General features: G+C 41.1%; 1 protein-coding gene across 1 annotated transcript in view; it reads left to right on the top strand.

The window, feature by feature from the left end:
* The window catches only part of ITSN2 (intersectin 2), a 3,295,579-nt gene that overhangs the window by 2,791,690 nt on the left and 480,290 nt on the right, over positions 1-23,599 (top strand). The window contains exon 28 of the mRNA XM_044063555.1: positions 10,074-10,180. Coding sequence (XP_043919490.1) covers positions 10,074-10,180 — 107 coding nt within the window. The remainder of the gene's footprint in view (positions 1-10,073; positions 10,181-23,599) is intronic.

Below are 23,599 nucleotides of genomic sequence, written 5' to 3'. Positions count from 1 at the left end.
TTGAACTTTTATTGTGGTATTGTGGTAAGTAGATAACTTCTGATTATTCCAGATAAAGTCCTGTCCCTAGCAGTCTGGCTGATTTTTTTTTCCTTGACCTTAAAATAAAAAGTTAACGTATTGCTTCTTAAGATATACGTAGACAGTTGAGATGTCATCTATATAGAAGAAAGCCAACAGAATAAAACACATTTTTATTTCTTTTCCAACAAACAAGGATGCTCATAGCAAAACAAACTAGTACAAGCAAACTAGCACACTGACTCAATTTCTGTAATAAGACTCATAAAAGGACCATACACTGAGAAGTCAGACTGTTCAGTAAGGGGCATATCAGCTACTTCTGCCTTCTATAAAGGTGCCAGTGCCAAGGACGTCACACAGGAATTCACTTGGTCTGCTGTCCACAATTTCCAAAGTGTTACAAGTCTGAAGTGATCTGCAGGGCATGGGCGGGATTTGCCTCTGCTATGCTTCACTCCTAATCCCACCGGGTAGTCAGCTATGCTATTGTAAAGGGACAACTTTGAGAATTTCCCCTAATGCGATGACTGCAGCAGTGACCCATGTGAAGAACGTAGTACAGCTGTGTAGGCAACTTATCATAACAGTAAATATTCAGATATGGTCACCGCTCCAGTCCCCTGTACTGCTTGGGACACTTAGGGTCTGGGATAGTTACCATTACCTTTCTATCCTGTCCTTATCCTTATTTCCTGGTCCTTTTCCTGTCCTTCTTCATGCTTCTCAGGAGGACTTGGATTCTTTAGGTCATAGTACCTTTCCAGGGTAATTTGTAAGTGCTGAAAGACTGTTATTTAGTCTAACACTGACATGTTGTGCAGCAAAGTACAACCAAAGTTAGAGATAGTGGATGCCACCTGTAGTTGAGGTGCCTGAAGGTGTCCAAGATAACGTAGTGTTAGTCTGGCCATGTGGAAAGGATGGTCAGTTCGGAAAGTCAGACCAGATTTCAGATTCAGCCAGTGGCAAGGATCCGTAATGATATGACTGCAACAATGACCTCACTGAAACATTTACTATTGTGGTTGGTTGCTTACACAATTGTACGTTTTCCCTTTGAACCCTAAGTCACTCTCCTTCTACTGGCATGTAGGGCTAATGTCACATAGGGGGACATGCAATGACTCAATGGGGAAAGCACTCCCCACGCCTGTGTGGTGGAGTGTCCATCTGCATGCTTGCCTACTGCAGCAGCCACAAGTCTCTTCATTGGCTTGATATCACCAACATGGTTCATGGAATCCTTCCTCTTGGTATAGATGAGCAGGCAGTGCATCATCATTCCTCTTCCTGCTGGTCAGGTCCAGGAGCTAACAGAATTCTGTTGACCTTGGTCATTGTTTGGGCTTTATCCCTGTATGCTTTTGGAGATGAGTAAGTCATCAGAATAACCTTCATGCTTCTGCTTTTTCCCCTGAGGTTTTTTTTTTTTTTTTTTGCTCCATGTCTGCTGACGATCAAGCCCTTCCCCCATTCAGAATCTGCCCATTTTTCCCTCGTATTAGAAAATTACCCCAGTACAGTATGGGAGTAGGAGCCATCTGGAGGGATATCATGCTAATAGCCATAAGGTTGCTTGTGCTCTCAATAGCATGCCAGCAGTGAGGGTACTTGTATGGCTTATCTTCTGCCCCCCGACCAGGAGCTACTGGTATCATAGTGCATTTTGCTTGTGAGTTCATGCTATTGTACACACGTAAAAAAATCCTTGGCATACTAGGCATCTCTAGTACAAACAGCTTTGGGGCTGTTAGATCAGAATACTGTGTGTTCCAGTCCCACACCAAGGGATTGGATTAATTTTTCTATTGCTAAGCACTACAGTGCAGCTTAGGTGGTATGCTGCACTCCTGACTGTACCTTCCTTCAGATGAAATGTTAAACTGGGTCTCTGAGTTGGGGGTGGCTCAAGTAGATGCTTAAGATACCACAGGACTTATTGAAAAAGAGTAGGGTGATTTATTAAAAAAAAATAATCACATAATTATAAAAATAATTTTAATACAAAAAAAAACAGTATTGCACTTCACTCCCTATCCTTTTTTCCACAGCCAAAACTTAATTCTTGCCATTATACTTGTTAATTCCTACTTTTTGTTCTGTAGAAGGTTTATCACACCTTGCTTTCTACATTTAGTAAATACATGAAGAACAGTCTTATCTATCATTACTTTTCATTTTCATCAGTCACATCATATTTTCCATAAATTATTTTATAATTATCTCAGGAAAATAATCCACCCATTGCCATGCCTTCCCTAGCCTTTCATTTTATTGTCTATTTTTCACAATACAACAAATTTTCTAATGGTTCAGCATAAATAAATCTTTCCATCATTTGCATTTCCCATTTTCTTCATCTTATACCACCTTCACACCATTTGTTTTCCATACTATACATTTTTCCCTAGCCACCCTTCAACCTGCACCATTTTCTCTTTCTTGTTCCAGCTATCTTCCAAAATTCTTCATATTTAATCCTTAAATGTTGTTGTTGCCTCACAGCAGAGGTTCCCCAGTTCAGTTCTTGACTAGGGTGTCTTCTGTGCGGATTCTGCATGTCCTCCCTGTGTTCATGCAGGTTTTCTTGGGTGCTCCAGTTTCCTCCCACATTCCAAAGATGTGCAGTAGGTGGATTGGACACAACAGGCCAGAGGTGTGTGTGTGCAGTGTGGAGGAACTACCATGGCAGGGCTAGTGACCCAGCAGTGTAAACCTTGCCTTTCAATGATTGTCGTTGTTGTGGTGACACCACAACCTCATGTGCAAAATGGGAAAAGGGGTTATCGATAGGTGTATGGATTTTCATAACCATCATATATGTAATGATGCCATAAAATGCTACAAGGTTAATCGAACCTAGGCCGCCTTCTAATTCTTATTTTATAAAATGCCTTTCTTAATTGCACTTAATGAAGAACCCCTTATCACCAGCAAGTAATCTCCCGCAGTTATTTTTTTTGCTGTAAGAAACCCTAATATCCTCTACATATAAGCCAATTTTCATGTGAAAAATGCATTAAATTAGTGTTTTTCCTGAAAACTTAATTTAAAACTGATCCATACATCTACTATTTCTTTAACTTGTTTTAATGTATTTTCCCATTGGCTATTAACAATCTCTTTATCCTCAAGTCTCTCTCTTTTTTTTTTAACACCTTCATTAAAGTGTCACTTAAAACATAAGCAAACATACATTTATACAGCTGAAAACATTGTGCATCGCAAATATTCTTTTGTATAACTGTCATCAATCCAGCATTGCATAAATTGCTCAATTCCTGCCTTTTCTTAAACCTCACTCATCCTCTGTAGTATTATTCTGCATGTATTGTTCCCATAATTTCCATTTTTAAGTAATTTGCTCCTGCCCCTTTCTAAAGATCTCACTTCCAGTTCTTTTATTTCTGTTACAGTACTTGGTTCATCAAATGCAGATGGCTTAGACTTTGATTTCCACTTTTTAGTAATTACTTTCTGGCAGTCACCAGACTTAAACTTAACAAGACCTTAATATGTCTAGGCAATTCAGATCCTCTGTCACTGCTCAAAAAAATAATTTCCTTAGTTACACCCATTTGCTTAGTCAAATTTTCTGACAGAGTACTATGTAAGGATTTTTAAAGTCTGGCAACTTATTATACCCCCAAAACATATACTTCCAGTTGCCTATGTCTTCCCCATCATACCTCCATTGTCATCTACTTGAGGAAAAATTCTTTGGGGCCTGCTTAATGTATAAAATTATCTATGCAAAACACTTCCAAGCAAAAATCCCAAATCGTCTGGACTTTGTTGCATATTTGACAGCAATGCATATGCCCTCCCATTGTTTCTTTGTGAAGTGCTTATCCAAGCTCTCTTCCCAATCTTTTCTATCCTCCTCTGACTGATTTCTGTAGTTATCATACAATATTTGATATGCCATACTAATTATCCTTTATTAACAGCAGATTCTGTTCTAGCTTCAGTTAAAACCTCTACCAGAGCAGGTCCATCACTTAGGATTCCCCCTATCACTTTATTTTTGTCTATACACTGCTATCAATCCCTGATAGGGAAGGCAGTCTCTAGCTTGCAGTTCAAATGTTTTTTTTTTGGACTCTTTCCATTCTGTTTTTCTTTCTCTAGTTATTTGCTTCCAATACCTTTGTTCCTTTGCTAGTTTTCTCCAGTAAATTCTAGCCCCCCCTATTCTCTATATCCCTAATTACAGCCATCCCTGTTGGCAAAATCATCTTTCTCCATTCTTGTGTTGGCTTAGGTCTCAGAATACTTTCTGCTACCTTATGAATATAGTATTCTGTATGGCTGCTGTTATCCTTCTTAAGGACCGGAGTCCAAAATTCCACTTTCTCCTTATTTCTTGAACCCCCCCACTTTATCATCATCTCTTTCCACTTTGAATTATAACATTCTGCTTATGTTATATATGTGAACCTTAATTGTGTAGCTGTAAAATATCCCTTCAAATCAGGTAATCCTAAATCACCTTGTTATGTCCTTCATCTCTTTATTAATTTATTGTCTAACTTCTCTGGTTGATAACAAATATGCTTCACCTCTGTACAGAGGCAAAGGGACTAAAACGTTCACTGCTTGCTTGTATCTTGATATCCGTATTCATAAGAAAGAGTTTCCGGTTTCTCAGTTTTTGTATTATCTTTTTTATAGTCATGTTCCACTTACTCTTAGCTGCCAAAATGGAATCCTTTTTAATCCCTAGTCCTAAATACTTAATTTTATCATGCCCCCATAAGTATGAGTATTGCTGAACCAATTCATGTGTGAATACATAATTTACAGCTGTAGCCTTTGTTTTATCTTCATTAATTTTATATCCCTGAAAGACTTGAAACTGTCTCAATGTTTCACAACACTGATGTAGATTACTGTGTGTGTATGTACCTTTACGAAGCTATCCGTGGGCTTGCACAAGTGCATAAATACTGAGCACTTGCAAGCCTGACTGCCATTTTTTAGTACACTGTTGTGATGTAGGAATGTATGTATGTAAGGTCTGTGTGTTAATGTTTGTTTATATTTTATGATGCTACTATCCATCCTGATGTGTTTCTATGTATTGAAGCATGTAAAGGAAACACCCCACCTGCTTGTCAATCTGTATTATTGAGAGACAAGTTACAACTAAGATGTCCTTTTCTAGTTTTATCAGGTACAAAGTAATATTGTACTCAAATAAAACCAACTTTTCATGATCACCATACCAATTATATCTTTGAATTTCTACGCTCTTTATTTTCTGTGCCAATAACTGTAAGTATAACACAAGTAATAAAGGAGAAAGAGGACAACCCTGCTTAGTTCCTCTGTTCAAACGCAAATTATCAAAAAGGAACCCTCCCACTCGATTCAAAAATGTATGCAAGAGTATTAACAATATGACAACAGAAAGTACTCCCACAGGTGTTAAACTCTGAAAAGGTAGATTTTGTTAAAAAGACCAATCATCTGACAACCACTGAAGGTTATTAATTTCATTCAGTGTTGCATAGAAACATGGGGCTATAAGTTCCTAATTTCTTTTGGAAGTACCATAAGTTGCTGGTTCAGACGTAATGGTTGAGACAGTACCTTTAGTAAAATACATTATTGTAGATTTCCATGAGTATGTCTGACATTTCTATCCATATTGTTCTGCAAAATTCAGAGGAGTATCCAAAAGACTCTCCAGCTTTACCTTCTGTTCAGATATCTTATTACTTCATTAAACTCTCTTTGCCTAATTTTCTTATGAGTTTTGCCTTCCTCATCCTCTTCCTGTGATACTGGCCCCTGCCCCTAAGCAAATAATACAGCCTCTATTTGAATTTTACAATATCAGGTGGAAGGGTGGTGGTGCTGCGGTAGCATTGTCGCCTCATAGCAAGACATTGTCCCGTTCGATTCTCAGCTAGAGCGTCTTCTGTGTGGAGGCATACGTGAATGGGGCTTGCCTTTGTTGAAGGTTGTGCGTCAGGGCTGGTAACCTGGTACGTAAAAATCCACTACCAATCATTAGCGGACCGGAGTTCTGCTGTGGCGACCCCTAACCGGGAAAAGCCGAAAGACACAAACAAGGTGGAATAAAATTGGTTGGTCACTTGGAGGATCTCTATTATCTTGTAGTCTATCCCCATTTTCATTTCTCATCACCTCAGCACATGTTTTTTACATTTATATTTAATCTTTCACACCAGTAACTTTGCTTCCACCTTCTTTCACCAGCTATAGCAACTTTCCTGCTTAGCTCAGATTGAATTTGAATTTCTTCTAAATGCTTTACAACTTCTAATTTTGCGCTCCTTTTTTTCCTTCTTGTAGTTGACCATCTGCTACTGCCAGGTCCTTTCCTTGTCAACTAAGTCTACTGGACCCACCTTAAACTCCTCCAGGCTAAGCAGTCTCATATCTGGCAATTGAGGAACCTAGGACAGTGTCATATTGCTGATTGGAACTGTTCATTTTAAGCTAACCCCACACCCCGTGTCACTGACATCTGATATTCAGGTGTTGGCATGCAGTGAGCTCAGTAATATTTTGCCAATGCTTCAGTGTGTGCCTCAGTTAAAGCCTTGCCCCCTACAATAAGACACATCTCATGCATACCTGCCCCCTACAAAAAAACTGAAAGGACACTTCACCCCATCAAGATGCGCACTTCCATCCTCCCCAGCCTGTATCTCATATGTTCTTGCCATTAATTAAACTGGGTTACTTGGGTTATAGTTAGGGTTTTATCACTGTATGCTCTCTCACTGGCAATTTCTTTTAACATCTTAATCTCTTCTCTCTTTTCCTGTCTTCTCCACTTTATTGTTGTAATTGTTACACTACATCTACTTTCATCATTTGTATTTTTATCTACCATATCTTTCTTCCATTTAGCAGTTATCCCCATTTTTGTTCCTCAGCAGTTAGTCTTAATAGTACCCCATTTTGAAGTGTGCCAGCCTTCTTCTTCTCCCTCATTTTCCTCAGAAACTTGCCTGGTCACCCCCTTTAGTCGCATTACCTTCTTTAATTCTTTCCATTTTCCTGATTGTCTTTCAATGCTACCTTCTCTTCTTTTATTAGTTTCAGTCCGGACACTAATGTAGAATAATCTGCGACAGTCGTAACATTTTCATCCTAGCATCTTTCTGTAATATTTTCCTGTCTTAGAAAATCATGTTCAGGATCCTGCCTCTGTTGGTTTCATCTCTAGAGAAAAGTAAAGCTCAATGGCACTCCTGTTTGATCTTCTGAACATTATTTATTTGTCTTATGTTAAGATTATCATGGAAATCCATTAGAAGAGGAAATCAAAGCTCACTCTTCCAGGACAGTGGCCAGTATATCTGCTTTCTTTAGGAACTTTTCTACAAAAAAAATGTGAGGAAACTAATCTGACCTTAATTCACACATTTTCTTTAAATTACAACCTGGACATTTTTTCCAGGACTTGGGCTGGTACCATGATTGTTATGCAGGGCCTTTTTACTCCTACACTCTGAGGATGTTCTTCGTGCTTCACTGTTGCAGTCATCACATTTGGGATATCCCTGCCAGGGTAGCCCTCAGTCAGCCCGAATACCAGAGGCTTAGTATTTTTGCGCTGGTTGTTGTCCAGGACTGACATCAGGTAGCCAGTGGTATGAAAACGCAGCCAACGCCATTACATCAGTCTTTCTTGCAGAGGAGCCCGAAGCAGAAGCAGTTCGCACAAGTGCCAGTCGGCCACTGAGCTGCTTAGATACTGGTTTAGCACACACTCAAATGTGATGAAATGTACTGTTCCAGTGATCCTTATTTTGAATCTGATACAACTGCGTAAGCATCTTCACCATAACGATACATGTTTGAGTAAGATCACTTTTACAGAACAGGCCACTGCTCTTTCTTTAGTTAGGTGCATTCCCATCCTTTGTCTCATATAACACTTGGTGGTTCATCGCAGCACACTTGCTGATGGCTTGTGTAACTTCAAAAAATAAGTTTTTAAATATTTTATACTATATCCATTGCACAGGGATGTCTGAAAGCCACAATATCTTCTCCTCATCCATTAGGTCTGCCAGTGCTGCAGGCAAGTGTGTTGTTTGCTCAACCACCCTATGGCAGCTTTGAGAACTCCACAATTGCTGCCTTCAGGGAGATACATACACATGTCTGCATATATGCAACCTCCTGGCCAAGCAGCGGTACTTCTTGCAGTGTGGAGCCCACCTAGATCTTAAAGCTGCTATAGTAGTGAGTTTAGGCTGTCTTCCTCATCCCAGGACATATTTTGACATATTATTGTACACTGCGTGCTTGTGCATTATTCCCAGAAAGTTCTGTAATTGCTGTTTACACAACTTCTTTCACATTTTCCTGAATAAAGTTTCAGACCCTTAGACCTTAAATTTGACCTATGCAATTGCTGTTTTCAATTGTATTTTACATTTGGTCTTTATAGAATCCCCCACCGACACAAGTGTTCTCCAGGAAAAGCTGACACAGATAAATAACTAGTGACATAGCCATGAACTAAAATTAAATGCCAAGAAATGCAGAATAGTATCCTTTGGCAAGTCATCCACCCCTGGTTACTGTCATATTGACAACACACTTCTAAGACTTGATACAGTAGCCAGGAACTTGGGGACACACACAGACAGTAATCTAGCCTTTGACTGTCACATGTCTACAGTAATGAGGAAATCATTCTATGTTGTGCAACTTATAAAAAAAAAATGGTATGGCATCTGTGTCCAAGGAGGTCATTTTTCCACTGTATTTGGCATTCATCATAACTATCTTTGAGTACAGTGCCTCCTTTGGTATGTACCTGACTAGATACATGCAATAACTGGAACGTCCACAGAGATTCCTCACTATAACGATACAGGGTGTAAGTAACATGTCCTATGCAAACTGCCTCAAAGCCCTATCCCTGTATTCTGTCTCCTACAGACGGTTAAGGGGAGATCTATGCCTGCTATGCAAGGCATTGTCGGATGGCACCCTGATGGACCTCCTGCACATCCGCAAAACAAACAGCACCAGAATTATGCATTCTAAAGACTGAAATCTGGCCTGTGATATAAATAGGATCTGCTAGAGAGACAGGCATGTATCTAAGAGACTACCCCTTTTTTGGAACAGGGTCCCCATCCATGTGAAGCAGAGTTCCTCCCTAACCTGATTTAAGTGTAACTTGCACAGTTGGATGGGAAACAACTCTAATGTCTCTAATGGACATAGGCAGCCTGTAAATGGTTCATCTGCCAGGCCCCTACTTGTAAATATTTCCTCTCCCAAGCCCCTACTTAAACTTATCTAGGGATCCAGATCTTGCCAGAGCTTTGGGATGCATGGCTAGGCTTAAAAAGGCCCTTTTGGTTGTTAGCCTAGTACACACCTATGAACCTACGATACATAATGAATACTCGGTCAGTACCCCATGGCCAACTGTGTTATTTTTGTGTGTGTCATAACAGAAGACATAGCATGTGTGTGTATGTGTTTGCCGTGCAGTGCCAAATTGTCATAGATGTAGATAATTTGACATCAGTGGCTAGAACAGCAAATGTGGTATTCATTGCTAAATAAGCTTGATCAGCAGAATTGCAGATAGCAGTTGTGCATGAGATCACCTCCTTACATTTCACTCTTAACCTCTACTTAGTTTAAATTCCATATTCTGTCTTCTAGTAGCTGATTTTAATTACTTTATATTTGCAAACTCTCTTAATGGCATTCTGTTTTAAACATGTAATCTTTACTGAGGTGTTTGAGTTTGCCAGTAGCAGCTTTGAATATGTAAATCACTAAATGCAGTCATTTTTTTATATTTTCTGCACTTGTACAGTATTCAGCAAAATGCAGTGTGCTCTCCTTGATGGTGCTTGACTGTCTTCAGGAAGTCACAAATTTATCCCAGCTAATTTTATTTTTTCACACTTGATAGCATACAGTAGAATAGCACCAGTTGATCATTGATCCATAAAACCTGTATAGATCATGTAAAATATGTGACTATTACTTACCTGATAGTTTTATAACAATTCTGTTAATATTTCCAGGTCTTTCAGAAACCAATGGGTGAATCCAGTGGGCTACAAGAAGCAGAAATGAGTTTGATCTTTGTGAACTGGAAGGAGCTGATCATGTCTAATACGAAGTTACTAAAGTAGGTCGTTTCCCTGATGACACCTCTAATTCATAATAAAAAACTTCTGAGAGAACAGCAGGGACCTCCTATTCTGCAGTTTTATTTTGTTTGTTTTGTTTACTGCTAAAAGAATTTAAGAGGTTTGAACCGTTAACATAGTGTTAATGTCTCCCTCACTATGTTGAATGTGTTAAACTTGTTACAAAGTAATTGTGATTACATTTGTTTTCTAATAGTAACTTTTTTTCAGAGCTAGTAAGGGGTTAGATTTGCTTCCTTTCCCATTCACACATCTCTAACACAACTTTTTGTTATTCATTTGCACAGTTGAGGAAAGGAAGTAGAAGTTAACAACAAGATATCCAATGTTTGCATAAGTCATTAGAACAGAAGAGGTACATCATATGTAGAGTCACTAATGTTCAGAATAGCTGTGAATTTATGTAAGATTGTAGTAGACTCCATTGATAGTGTGTCTGAGTCATTCCTGGGGCTCAGTGTTTGTAAACTGTGAAGCCTGTGGTTTGCAGCACACTGATTAAGGAAGTAAAAATGCATGTAGTTGAGGAAATTCATTAGACATTTCATACTTAAGAGCTCCTAAGTTTTCTGGGTAGACATTCGTATATTGTCTGTGCTTTGTGCAAGATTGCTAATGGCCACTTCCAAGATGGCTGCACACTGACTAGCAGCTTAATTTTAGTTCAGCCAAAGTAAACATGTAAACTCAGATAAGACAGCTAATGAATTTGTCTTTTTGGGTAAATTTCAGTAACTGGCTAGTAAGTGCATTGCTTAGATGCCAGTAAAACAGAAATTCAGAGAACTTGAAAGAAAATCAATCACAAAAGGTGAAGAGACAACATTGGCTGGGAAGAATCCTGAAGCTGTTCAGCAAAAGGCAGTTTAAGCTCCAGCTTTTTGAGCAAGACATGACATCCAGTAATCTAGAGGAAAAATAAGTGAAATGTGCTCAGAGCTGATTAAAATAAATAAAACACTGAAGGAGAGTATATCAAAAGGCTGGAAAAAATGGAATAAGTTTTAAACAGATATTCAGATGAGCTGATAAAACTGCAAAAATCAGAGGTCAAAATGAAGGAAAAGGCTGTCTTGAGTATGAGACTACTCATTAAGAGGTGTTTCAAAAAATGGTAGAATTAGAGGACAGAGCACTTATGGAGATGTGAGATTTTCTGCTGTTCCAGAGGAACTGGAAGGAGCAGACTATTAAGCACAGAGAAACAACTGTACTGGTATTTCACAGAATGAGTTGTTAATTGAAGGGGGTGCATCATGTTTATGCTTCGAACCTGGCGATGAGAAAGCAACCCAGCCCTTGATAGTAAAAATGAAAGAGTTGATTTTGACAAAACTGTGACAGAAGGACTAAGTACTAAAAGTAGGAGACCGTAGAGTGCTTGTGGAAGGTGATTTACTCACGGTACACCAGGCAGAAGAAAAGTTTATTCCAGCAGTCAGGGATGTCAGAAAGCAGTTATGAGATTCAAGCTGCTTTATCCAGCTATTTTCAGAATATTGTTTTTTGGAGGGTCAAAATCATTCTTTGAATGCATAGCATGCTAAGGAGTTAATACAAAACTTTGTCCAAGAAAAAATGAGCTATCAAACAGAAGGGGATTCTGATACTTATTCCTCTGATAATAAAGCACATAGAGAGGCTATGCTAGTGAAACCTTTTCCAGTGTTCCAAAGGACTTGATAAAATGAAGTACTTGGGACTGTGGATTAAAAAGGTTTCTGTTATGGCAGCTAAGGATAGGTGGAAGGAGACTAAATGATAATACAAAAACTGAAAAATTGAAAGCTTCGTTTTATGGATATGGATGATAAGATGCAAGCAACAAAATGTTTTTAGCTCTTTTAGTTTTATACACAGGTCAGGCATATTTTATCAACCAAAGGAGAAGTTGTGGATTGGAATTAATAGAGAGTTGAAGTTGAAGGATTTTATCTGGGAGGGCAAGAGTCAACTGGGATAAGCTGATCCTTCCAGTACAACAAGGTAGTTTGGGATTACCTGATTTGAATGGGTATTTCAGAGCTACACAGTTGGGCTACTATAGATGGCACAAGCAGAAAGCTATGATTAAAAGTTGAAAGGGATGGTGATGAAACTGTGGGGGAAGCTCAAGAAACAAGGAGAGACTTGGATTTTTAATGGAGATCCTTAAGGAGAATAACAAAAACCATGCAGAATGTTATATTCATAAAGTAGCAGAAAGTATTCTAAGAACTAAGCTAGCACATGGATGGAGAAAGGAGATTCTGTCAATAGGGATGACTGCAATTAGGGCTGTAGACTATAGGTAAGAGGGAGCTGGAATTTGCTGGAGAAAAACTGGCAAAGGAATCAGTGTATTGGAGCAGATAATTAGAGAGGGAAAAGTAAAAAGAGGCCAAGAGTTCATTTGGACAGCAGGCCAGAGATTGCCTTCTCTATCAAGGCTTGATGTCAGAGTATAGGCAAAGCGAAAGAAATAGAGGGAACCTAAATGAAACATATCAGTGGTAGGGTTTTTTATTAGAATGTGGAATAGAAACTGCTTTTAAAAAAAGTATAATTAGTAGGGCATATAAAATATTGCATGATAAGAGGAATTTTGAAAGAGTTTGGAAGAGAGATTGGATAAGTAATTCTGAAAGAAACAATGGAAATTTGTGTGTTTCCCGAATATGCAACTAAATCTAGAAGATTTAAGATATTTGCTTGGAAGTGTTTGCATAGGTATTTTTATACCCCAAAAAGACTCCAAAGATATTTTCCTCAGGTAGACTGCAAATGTTGTAGGTATGATGGGGAAGAAAGGGGTAATTGGGGACATATTTTTAATGAGTTGGCAGACTTTATAAATACTCTGTCGACTACTCTAGCAGAAATACTGGGTGAGCAAATTGATGTAACTAAGGAAATGATTTTTTGAGCTATGATACAGAATCGGAATTGCCTAGCCATTTAAGTCCTTGCTGAGTTTTTAATTCTGGTGACTGCCAAAAAAACAGTTACTAGAAAATGGAAATCAAAGACTAAACCAACTGTATCAGAAGTAGTGAATATATTAATAGAGGTAGAACAACTTGAAGTGGGATCATTAGAAAAGTGTAAGAGCAAATTATACAGAAAAAAAATTAATTGTAGGAACAATACTTGCTGAATAATGTTTTGGAGGACGAATGAGGTTTAAGAGAAGGCAGGAATTGAATGAGTTTTGTAATGTTTTACTGACAATGACTGGATAGATTATAAGTGTTGTTTAATGTTTGCAAATTAAAATTTGTCAGCATGGTTTGTTTTTATTTTTATAAACATATGATTTGCCTCTGCCATAAGTAATAATTTAATAAATATGTTTCTTGTTTTTTAATTTTTTTTTAAAAAGATTGCAAATGGCCATACCTGACCTTTAGCTTTTAAAGTGGCTCTGTGAAGGTGTACCTGGCCACATGTCATATAGTTGTCTTCTACTGTTAAAGAAGAGTATCTTGAAGTCTACTTTTTCTTTGATTCACCAACTGAGATGCCAGAATTATTTTTTTCAATGAGCTTAGTTTGGATATCCAGATGATTCATGTCCTGTGTGATTTTAAAAGGCTTGCACATCAAGCTACGATATTTTCAGATCATCAGAAGAACAGACTTAATGATCTGTGGATGCGTCCAGCATTAAAAAGCAACCCTTCTCCCAAGAAATAATGGTAGCCTCACTTCATATTTTCAGAGCCTAGCAGACAAATGGTAGATGTTATGTAGTCCTATCTCGCCTACATTCTTACCCGTGGATTCGGAGCCGAATATCGGCTCAGACTTGGCCGATTTTACTAGCTCAAAGTCTCTCATTGGCTGGGCTAAGTGGGTATCCCATGGTGCACTGCTCCATATCCCCAGATCTCGTTTGCCGCTTGTGTAGCTCGGACGTGGTCTCGCTTGGCTGTGGCTAAGTACTCTCTTTTTTGCTATTTCTCTTAGAGAAATTTGATATTTCATACCCAATAGCTATTTTGATAGCTATTTCTTGTTGCTGTTGCTGTGTTTGAGTGTGGTAGTTGTGTTTTTTGGTATCCCTAACTGTTCCAGCGGGCTAGGCCCATTTTAGTTAGAGGACCTAGTCCTCCCCTCTGTTGTTAGATAAACTATTAGTGTGATCGTGTTTTGTCTGTGTGTCTCCTTAGAAGAACCGTTTCAGTTAGAGGTTCTTAGATTGTGTCGAGTAGATTTTTTCTGGTGTATCTACTTTGTGTGTTGTTCCCGCCCTTTTTTGTGATTTGTTTCTAGGTGGTTTTGCTTAGCGCTAGTTATAAGATGTCTAAGGATCAGAAGGAGCATAAGCCTTCTGGCTTTAAAAAATGTTCCAAGTGTGGATATAAGATGTCTATCACGGATGGACACTCTGTGTGTGTTTACTGCCTTGGAGCCATCCTTTTACAGGAGTTGTGTAGCTTTTGCCACGCTTTCAGTCCTAGGGTGCTCCAGGAGAGGAAAAATAAATTAATATTGAAGGGACTTCTAAAACCGTCATTTGAGGAAGCTATAGACTCTGCTTCCAGTTCTCAGTCAAAATCCAAAGCTTCCAAGGCTAAGAAAAGGTCTCCGGCTCCATCTGTCTCTTTGGAGCCTCCGGAGAAGATTATTGTACTGGACTCTACTTCCTCGGCTCCACGGTCATCGGGGCCGCAGGAGGTATCAGTGTTAACTGAATCGGCATCAGCTCCTATCATTCTTGAACCCATTCGGAGCCAGTCGTCCGGTGTGATGCATGGTTTACCTGACAAGAAATCCCAATCTCCATGAAATCCTCCAGGCTTTCTGATTTGGATGTTGATAGGGTGGTGTCGAGGCTCCTGCAGTCGTTGGTGTTGGCTAAATTGTTCTCGGCTCCGGAGCCAGTTCCTATGACCGTTTCGATGATTCCTCCTCCGAGCACATCCTTGTCGGAGCCGGCATGCTCCACTCCGAGTGATGTTCCTACGCCAACACCGATACCCCCTCAGGGTCTGTCGGTGCCGACCTCTGCTCCAACCATGTCGGTTCCGTCCACAGGGTTCGGGACTCGGGTCTGTTCGGTCGGGCCCGAGAGGGATACTTCGGGACATCTGTCGGTTTCGAGTCTCCCACTCGGTGCATCAGCTCATGGGACCACGGTCCCGGTCGTGGCCTTGGAGGCCGGCCAGTCCTCGGACTCAGGGGGACCAGCCTTTGAGGCCATGTGGAGCACGCTGGCCGGGTCGTCAGCTACATCACCCGGGTCGGTCATTCTGTCACCCACCACCCCAGCGAGAGCCTCTGATACTCACCTATCCATGGACAATAGAGCGCCAGGCCCTAAGGATACCCCCACAAGCGGTCCCCAACTTTCTGAGGGTCTCCCAGAGTTCGTGCCTGAGGAGCCTCCTAGAAAGAAATTGTGCAAGAGGAAGCACGTAGACTCCCAGGATGAGTCTCTTACCTCGGATACTGACCTCGAGGAATTGGAAGGTTCCCCCAAGTCATCCTCTGATGATGTTTCCTTCTCCGATATCCTGGAGATACTGAAACAAAGAGGTGACTGGCCTTCCAAAGCTCCTTCTGAGGAGGAATCAGTATTCCTTAAGGCTTTTGGTGCTCAACCCTCCGCCTCCTGGGTGTCTCCACCCTTCGACGAATTTCTTGACCTCATTTGTTGAAGAGAGTGGGAAAACCCCGTTTCTGTGGAGCCTGTGCTCAGGCGTCCCAACAAATTCCTTTCCGCCCCCCAGGGCAAAGAGTTTCTGTCAAAAGGAGTCCCTGTAGACGCCATGGTGGTGGCGGCAGCCACCCAGAAGGAAGTAGCAGAGGCTTCTTCATCCGTCCATCCTCCTAACAAGGAGTCTAGGACCAGGGATCGGTACAGGAAACATACCCTATCTTCAGCAACCTTCACTCTACAGTCGCTGAATTATCTGTCTCACTTCACTCAGCTCCAGAGAGATCTCCTCAGAGAGTTGGGAGATACTCTTGCGGGTAACATACCTGAGGCGGTGGCTCAGACGGTTAACGCCCAGGTCTCTACCCTCAACTCCATTGCTAACTCGTCTGTGCGGCTCATTTCATATGCAACCGAGGGAGCGAGTAGGGCAGCAAGCTCAGGGGTCGCCCTTAGAAGGCAAGCCTGGCTGCGCCTGTGTCACTTTATGGTGGCCTTCAAGTCTTCCTTCACTGACGCCCCCTTTGACGGTTCCTCCTTGTTTGGGACCAAAGTGAAAGACACCCTCACCAGGTGCAAGCAAGAGGGAAAGACCCTGTCTGCCATAGGGGTCCGTTTTTCCCTTCCTTCTAGGCCTTATCCCAAGGCCCAGCGGGGGGGGGGGGAGATGTGGTTCAAGAAATCACAGAGGTTTTTTTCCTGTCGCACAAGGTGAACCCCCCCCCCTCCAGAGGCAGAGGAGGGGGTGGTTATTCAGTGAGACGTCGCCCCAGAGGCAGAGGGGGCCCCCGCAATTTGGGAGACCGCGACTCCTTCTGTGGCTCTCCATACTCTCGTTCCTGAGGGTGTGCCCGACTGCGCTTATCCGGAGCCAGTCGGGGGTCGAATTTCCTTATACCTGGAAGCCTGGGAGAGTATTACCCAGGACCGATGGGATTACGGATAATTTCCTGAGGTTACCTCATTCCATTCTCTTCAGTACCCCCACCAATCAGAAAAATCCCAGACGTTCCACCCAGTCAAAGAGATCAAGCAGCCTCAGAGGTCTCGCAGCTGCTAGAAAAAGGAGCCATCCAACATGTCCTCTCAGACCAAATCGGATTAGGGACTTACTCAAGATTCTTTTTGGTGCCTTAAAGAACAGGGGACCTGAGACCCATACTAGATCTCAGTCAACTCAACAATCACGCACACAAGTCCAAGTTCCGTATGGTCACACTACAATCGATTCTCCCATTGTTGGGAGAGGAGGTATGGATGTGCTCCATCGACCTCAAGGATGCTTACTACCATGTCAAAATGGATAGAGCATCCAGGAGTCACCTACGCTTCCATTTGGGAGCCAGTCACTTCCAGTTTCGAGCCCTGCCCTTTGGTCTCACCACAGCCCCCAAGGTCTTCACTAAATGTATGGTGGTAGTGACGGCTCACTTGAGACGTCAGGGATTCCATGTGCTTCCATACCTGGACGACTGGCTCCTTACCGCCCCCACCAGGCATCAACTAGTTCAAACCAGGGACGTTACCATCAATCTATGTCATCAGTTGGGCATAACAATAAATTGGGAAAAATCTGCCTTATTGCCCTCACAGCATGTCACCTTTATAGGAGCAGATTTAGACACCATTTGAATGTGAGCATTCTTACCACAAGAAAGGATCACAGTATTACAACAACAAATACACATGCTGATGCCCCTGAGACAAGCGAAGGCAAGACTGGTTCTCCAACTCCTAGGGACCATGGCAGCAACTATCATGTTGGTCCCTCTAGCGAGATTACACATGAGACTTCTTCAATGGCTCCACTTTGTTCAGTGGTCTCTCCAAAGACTCCCACTATCTCATCCCATCTTACTCATGGACAGGTGCAAGCAGGACCTCCATTGGTGGCTGTGCACCAACAATTTGAACGGGGGAAAGCCCTTCGTTCCACCTGTCCCTATTGCCACGGTGACTACGTACGCATCCCAGATGGGGTGGGGGGGCATTATCTTGGCAGGACAGTCCAAGGCACGTGGCAGGAACACAAGATACATTTGCATATAAACGTCCTGGAGATGAGAGCAGTGCTTCTTGCGTTGCAGGCACTTCAGAAGGTTCTTCCTCTAGGGACAATTGTGATACACTCAGACAACATGTCAGTAGTGTGGTATCGCAACAAGCAAGGGGGAACCCGGTCTTACCCTCTGTGCAGAGAGGCTATGTGAGTGTGGCATTGGGCAATAGCTTTCCAACGGTTTCTGGTGGCAATGCACATTCAGGGGAAGTCCAACGTAATAGCGGACAGGCTAAGCAGAGCTATCCTGATGCCTTACGAGTGGTCCCTGAATCGCCTGGTTGCAGAGCGAATCTTCAGCAGATGGGGTCAGCCTTGCTGCAACCTTTTTGCCAGCCCTCTCAATGTGAAATGCAGCAACTACTTCACGCTGATTCCCCCTACAGGGGGAATCACCCAGGGACGCTCTGGTTCACGATTGGCCCTCCGGTCTGCTTTATGCTTTCCCTCCATTTCCCCTGCTGTCAAGGGTGATTCAGAAAGCGCAATCCTTAGGAAGCAGAATGATTCTGATTGCTACACACTGGCCTCGTCAAGTCTGGTACCCCTTTCTTCAACCATACATTGTGGACACTCCTTGGATTCTGTACCCTCAACCAGATTTACTGACACACATGTCGAGACAGTTCCACCCCTCTCTGATGACCCTCCGGTTGACAGCCTGGCTACTCCACTTCCATCGTTAGTCAGACATCATAATTTTTCACCGGAAGTGGTCCATATATTATCGTCCTTTCATAAACCATCCACTAGAAAGATTTATTCTAGTAAATGGAAAAGGTTCTTTATCTGGGCACATACTAGAGGCATTGATCCTTACACAGCTCCAATAGATTCAGTTCTAGTGGGAGGGTGGCCTAATGGTTAGGGTGTTTGCCTTCCAAACACAAGGTGCAGGGTTTGAATCACACAAGGGATAATTGGCTAGGCTTAAAATGGCTCAAAAGAGCAGCTAGCTTAGTACTAACGTATGAACCTATGGAGTTCTTGTCTATGCTTTTCTATCAGGGGTCCGCATCAGCCACCATCAAAGTTCAGCTGGTGGCGATATCTAATTTCCATGTAGCGAATGAACCTAGTCTCATGGCACACAGACTATGCAAAGCATTCCTTAAAGGTACTCTGTTGCTTCGTCCCCCAGTGTCCGAACCTATCATGCCCTGGGATCTCAATTTTGTTCTACAAGCCCTTACTTTACCACCATTTAAGCCTGCAGCTACCTGTGAATTAAAATTCTTGACATGGAAAACAGCATTCTTAACAGCAGTCACTTCAGCGAGGTGGGTTTCGGAAATTCAAGCCCTCTCCATCAAACCCCCATATTTAATCTTCCATAAAGATAGGGTCTCTCTTAGACCAAACCCCTTGTTCCTTCCTAAAGTGGCTTCCGTGTCTAACATGAATCAGTCCATTGAGTTGCCTGTTTTCTTCCCCCACTTTTCTAACAAGGCAGAATTTAGATTTCACCAACTGGATGTAGATAGACAGTTATGCTTCTATCTTCACCAGACAAAAGATATCCAGAAATCTGACCAACTCTGTCTCCTTTTCGGAAAACAGAATGGGTTCTCCGGTATCCAAGGTCATGCTGTCTAGATGGATAGCCAGTTGTATCTCTTTCATCTATCAGGCAGGAGGTAAAAATCTGACATTTCCAGTCAAGGCACATTCTACTCGGGCTGTTTCTACATCCACAGCCTATCAATCTAGATTGTCAATGGATGATATATGTGCTGCAGCTACTTGGGCTTCTCCTCACACTTTTGTTTCTCATTACAAATTGGATGTGGTCTCCAGGGGCAGGTCTTCCTTTGGCTCCACAGTTCTCAGGAGTATTTTCCTATGAGCCACCCAGGATGTAGGTGCTAGGGACGCTGTCCCATTGGTAAGAATGTAGGCGAGATAGGACTACATAACATCAAGAAGTTATGTACTCACCATAACGTTCGATGTATGTAGTCCATCTCGCCTCACATTCTTACTTACCCTCCCACCTTCCCCCTTCCTGGAGGATTTGGAGGTTAGGTTGTCATCTACAGAGTCCCTTTGATTAGCTTATTCTTTATATGGATGTGATGTGCGTATGGAGTACAAATGATTTTCGCAGCAAACTAGATCTGGGGATATGGAGCAGTGCACCATGGGATACCCACTTAGCCCAGCCAATGAGAGACTTCGAGCTAGTAAAATCGGCGAGTCTGAGCCGATATTCGGCTCCGAACCCACGGGTAAGAATGTGAGGTGAGATGGACTACATACATCGAACGTTATGGTGAGTACATAACTTCTTGTTTTGATACACCTTACTTTGACTCCAGAAAAAACATGAAGAATCATTGTATATGTGTTTTTTTCTCCATTGGGGAATCTGGGAAAAAATGAAAATGGAGCTAGTACCATGAATTTTTCTTATTCTGCATGAGCCCACATCACTAACAGTCCAAGTTTCTCTTTCTGGTGGAAGTTTTCTTACAGAATTTCAAAGGAATCATTACAAAAGTATTAAGCTTGAGAGAGTGAAATTTTGTTCTACATTCTTCCTAGTACCAAAGAAAATTCTCAGGGAGACTTATTTTTCTTGTCTGGAATAAGATTTATTAACATAGATTATATGTTACATCACAGATCATTGTCTAGTGAAAGTATGACTGCACATCTGCAACCAGCAACTCAAAAATTGCCCTTCTCTACATAGTGTCGCCATTCAACATGCCAGCATGCATTAGTGCCAACAGTGCAAAATACAGCAGGGCATCGACTGAATACAAATAGCAGAAAGCACAAGACAGTATTTTTTATGTTGAGTAAGCCCTTCTCCACTTCCTAAGTATCTGTCATCCCTGAGGTTGCTACATGTTGGAGGCAACTCCATCATGCAGCAACATCTGATCTCCCTACAACAACAGAGATGCAGATTGATTTCTAACCACTAATATCTCATTCTGGTTTCAGACTGAGGTCATTTCTCTCTCTCGTCCCATTCCAACTAATTTAAAAAAGCTGAGGCTGGCCTAAAGGAAAAAATCTAGGAGTCCATCATGCATACTACTAGGGGAGGTGGTTAGAAGTATGCAGTAGACTGTCACACGAAATACTACAATAAAATCAAATTAAATCTAAGGATCGACTCCGCCTCATACAGTGGATGATCTGGCATGGGAGTAGCTGATGTCACCACACAATGTTTTTGTGGGGGTAAAACAAGATAGTACACTGCAATGCCAGCAACATCTAGAAAATATATGTACTTCATTAAGCTGAATGCCTGCATCAGTCTTCATCATATGGGTGTGGAAGTACAGGTATGGAAATAGCAAGTTCTCAGTTTTGTAGTTGCATAAGTCATCTGCAAGGGATGGGGCTGTGCCATAAATAGAAAACCCTTTGTTGCTGTTTGGATAATGGCTCTGTTATGATTGGCTTTCACTCCAAAATAGAATGAACAGAACATGATTAGTGCAGTAGGCCAGATGGCTACTACTAGTGCTGGTCTCACCACAGATTCACATTGCTGGGATACAATGCACCTTTGCTTCTTCTCTCATCAGAAGCAACACAATATCACCAATCCCAGGATGAGAAGCAGGCCCCAGGTACTTTGGTTATCCACAGTCTTGTTCCAGATGATACAAGAGTCTGTAGACTTGTTGTAGCCTTTTCTTGGTAGATGCCTAAATATCTGCCAGACCAATCTGGATGGTCAAATACAGACACTCACTGCCCAGTCATAAACAGAAATCAATGTACTCTGCTCCTTCTTTCAGCAGGAACATAATAAAAGCACAAATTCCAAGCTGGTGCCTACAAAGGAATTATTAGGCTTTCCAGTGATCAGCAGTCTCCAGAAAGTGATGTTCCTATGCTCCTTCTCTCACCAGGAGCAAAAGAGAAGCACTAATCCCAAGATGACTACTTAGAGGCAGAATGTGGGCTCTTCAGTAATTGGTAGTCTTGGAGTAGATGTTGCAGTTTTTTATGGTAAGATAGAAAAATGGCTTAATATCCTAAGAGCTGCAATGTGCACTAAGCAGTTAGATATTATAGAGGGGGTAACTTAATCTTTAGCTGTCTAAGTGGAGTCAGTTAATGCCATGCTGTACAACTACTGTGTAATCACCATTGTAGCAGCCAAGAACCAAAACTCACAAACGAAACACCAAATTGTCAAAACAGTCAGCCTTAGAAACAGCAAATGCAATGAGGTGTTGAAGATAAAATTTAATATAATAAAATAAGATAAATTTTAATAAAAGTTAAGTGCTTTCATCCATACAAATATTGTGACTTCATCAGAACTAAGTAGTGCCCATTGCTTCACCCTTATAAACCTACATGGGTGGGAAAACATTCCTTCAGATTAAAAAATTATTCAATTTAATATTTTAAATGTCATTATTATGACCATGAAACATATACTTCCCTTGGGTAATATTCTTACTAAACAAAAGTACAAACATTAAACGGTGATCTCAAAGTTCTTTAAAAATCCTTCAAAGAAAAAACCTTAAACTTTAACAGTACATTAAACCATTACACAAGTAAATGTGAATAAATTGCATCATCTAAATCAATTTGTGGACGCTGAATTGTGGCACCACAAAGGAATAAGCATGTTAATAATATACAAAATACTAAACTTCTTATAAATAACATGGTGATATGTGTGCAAATAAAAAATGCTATATATAGTCTCAGATCAATAGCACTCTTTAAGCCTGTATACGGAAAAGTGTTGTATACTGTGTCACAATAAATGTGACTATTGAAACATAATGAAAAAATTGTGCATAACTAGTAATTTGCACTGTGTTTTGCATTTTGTTTTATAACTTCATTGCCCTCAGTTTTAGTGCACTTGAAATGGATATTACATCATTTAAGCCAGGCTTGTTACTAACATTTAAGCACAGTTGCCATAGTAGCTCTTTGTATTGAAGAATATACCCCTGTGGGCCACCCTTAGGGTTACGAGGTGCTTGCTCCAAAACAAAATGTCTTTGTCTATATGTGGTGCATTGTCCTCATTTTTTTGTTTCATATCATAAAGATGTTCATAAATTCTTGTATGATGTGAACCTTTGGTCTTCCCTACATAAAAAGAATAACAGGCATCACAAAAAGCCATCTACGCTAATCCAATCCTATTACAGTTGAAACTCCCCTTAATACAGAAGGTAAACCTTAGATTGGGTAGATAAATTGTCTCACCGTCATAGATGTAACTATGTTGTTTACTTCTGGTGTCCTGTGGTTAGGCTGTAATCTGGTGCTTTTCCATTTTCTCTTTTAAATTAACACACTTTTTAAAGGGGAAGTAGGGGGCACTTCCCAGCATTTCTGCTATTGCAGGGTTTCCCCCAAAATTTTCCATTTTGCTTTAACAAGGTTGATAGTAATAGTGATTTCTTGTGAGTATTTTAATATCAAGTTGTTACTAAAATCTGCCACAATTTCCTTATTATCCATTCTATCACACAATATCTGCTTATTTACAGGTAACCCATTTCCTAAAATGGGAAGGAACCTAGAACTACTTCCAGTGTTAATTTCCTGATGAACTTCTTTGAGCAAGCCAATGGGGTAACCACTTTCACTTGACATAGACTTCAGAAACTCTATTTCATCATTTGCCCTATGACCACGCTATGTTTTTGCTTAAACAGGTGACAACTTTCAAAGTGTAAGTAACTTTTGGAA

The sequence above is a fragment of the Protopterus annectens genome, chromosome 2.part1, assembly GCF_019279795.1.
Source record: "Protopterus annectens isolate FY-2018-M chromosome 2.part1, PAN1.0, whole genome shotgun sequence".
NCBI classification, from domain to species: domain Eukaryota; kingdom Metazoa; phylum Chordata; order Ceratodontiformes; family Protopteridae; genus Protopterus; species Protopterus annectens.
The sequence above is the reverse complement of the archived record's forward strand: the minus strand, read 5'-3'. Positions and strand labels throughout refer to the sequence as shown.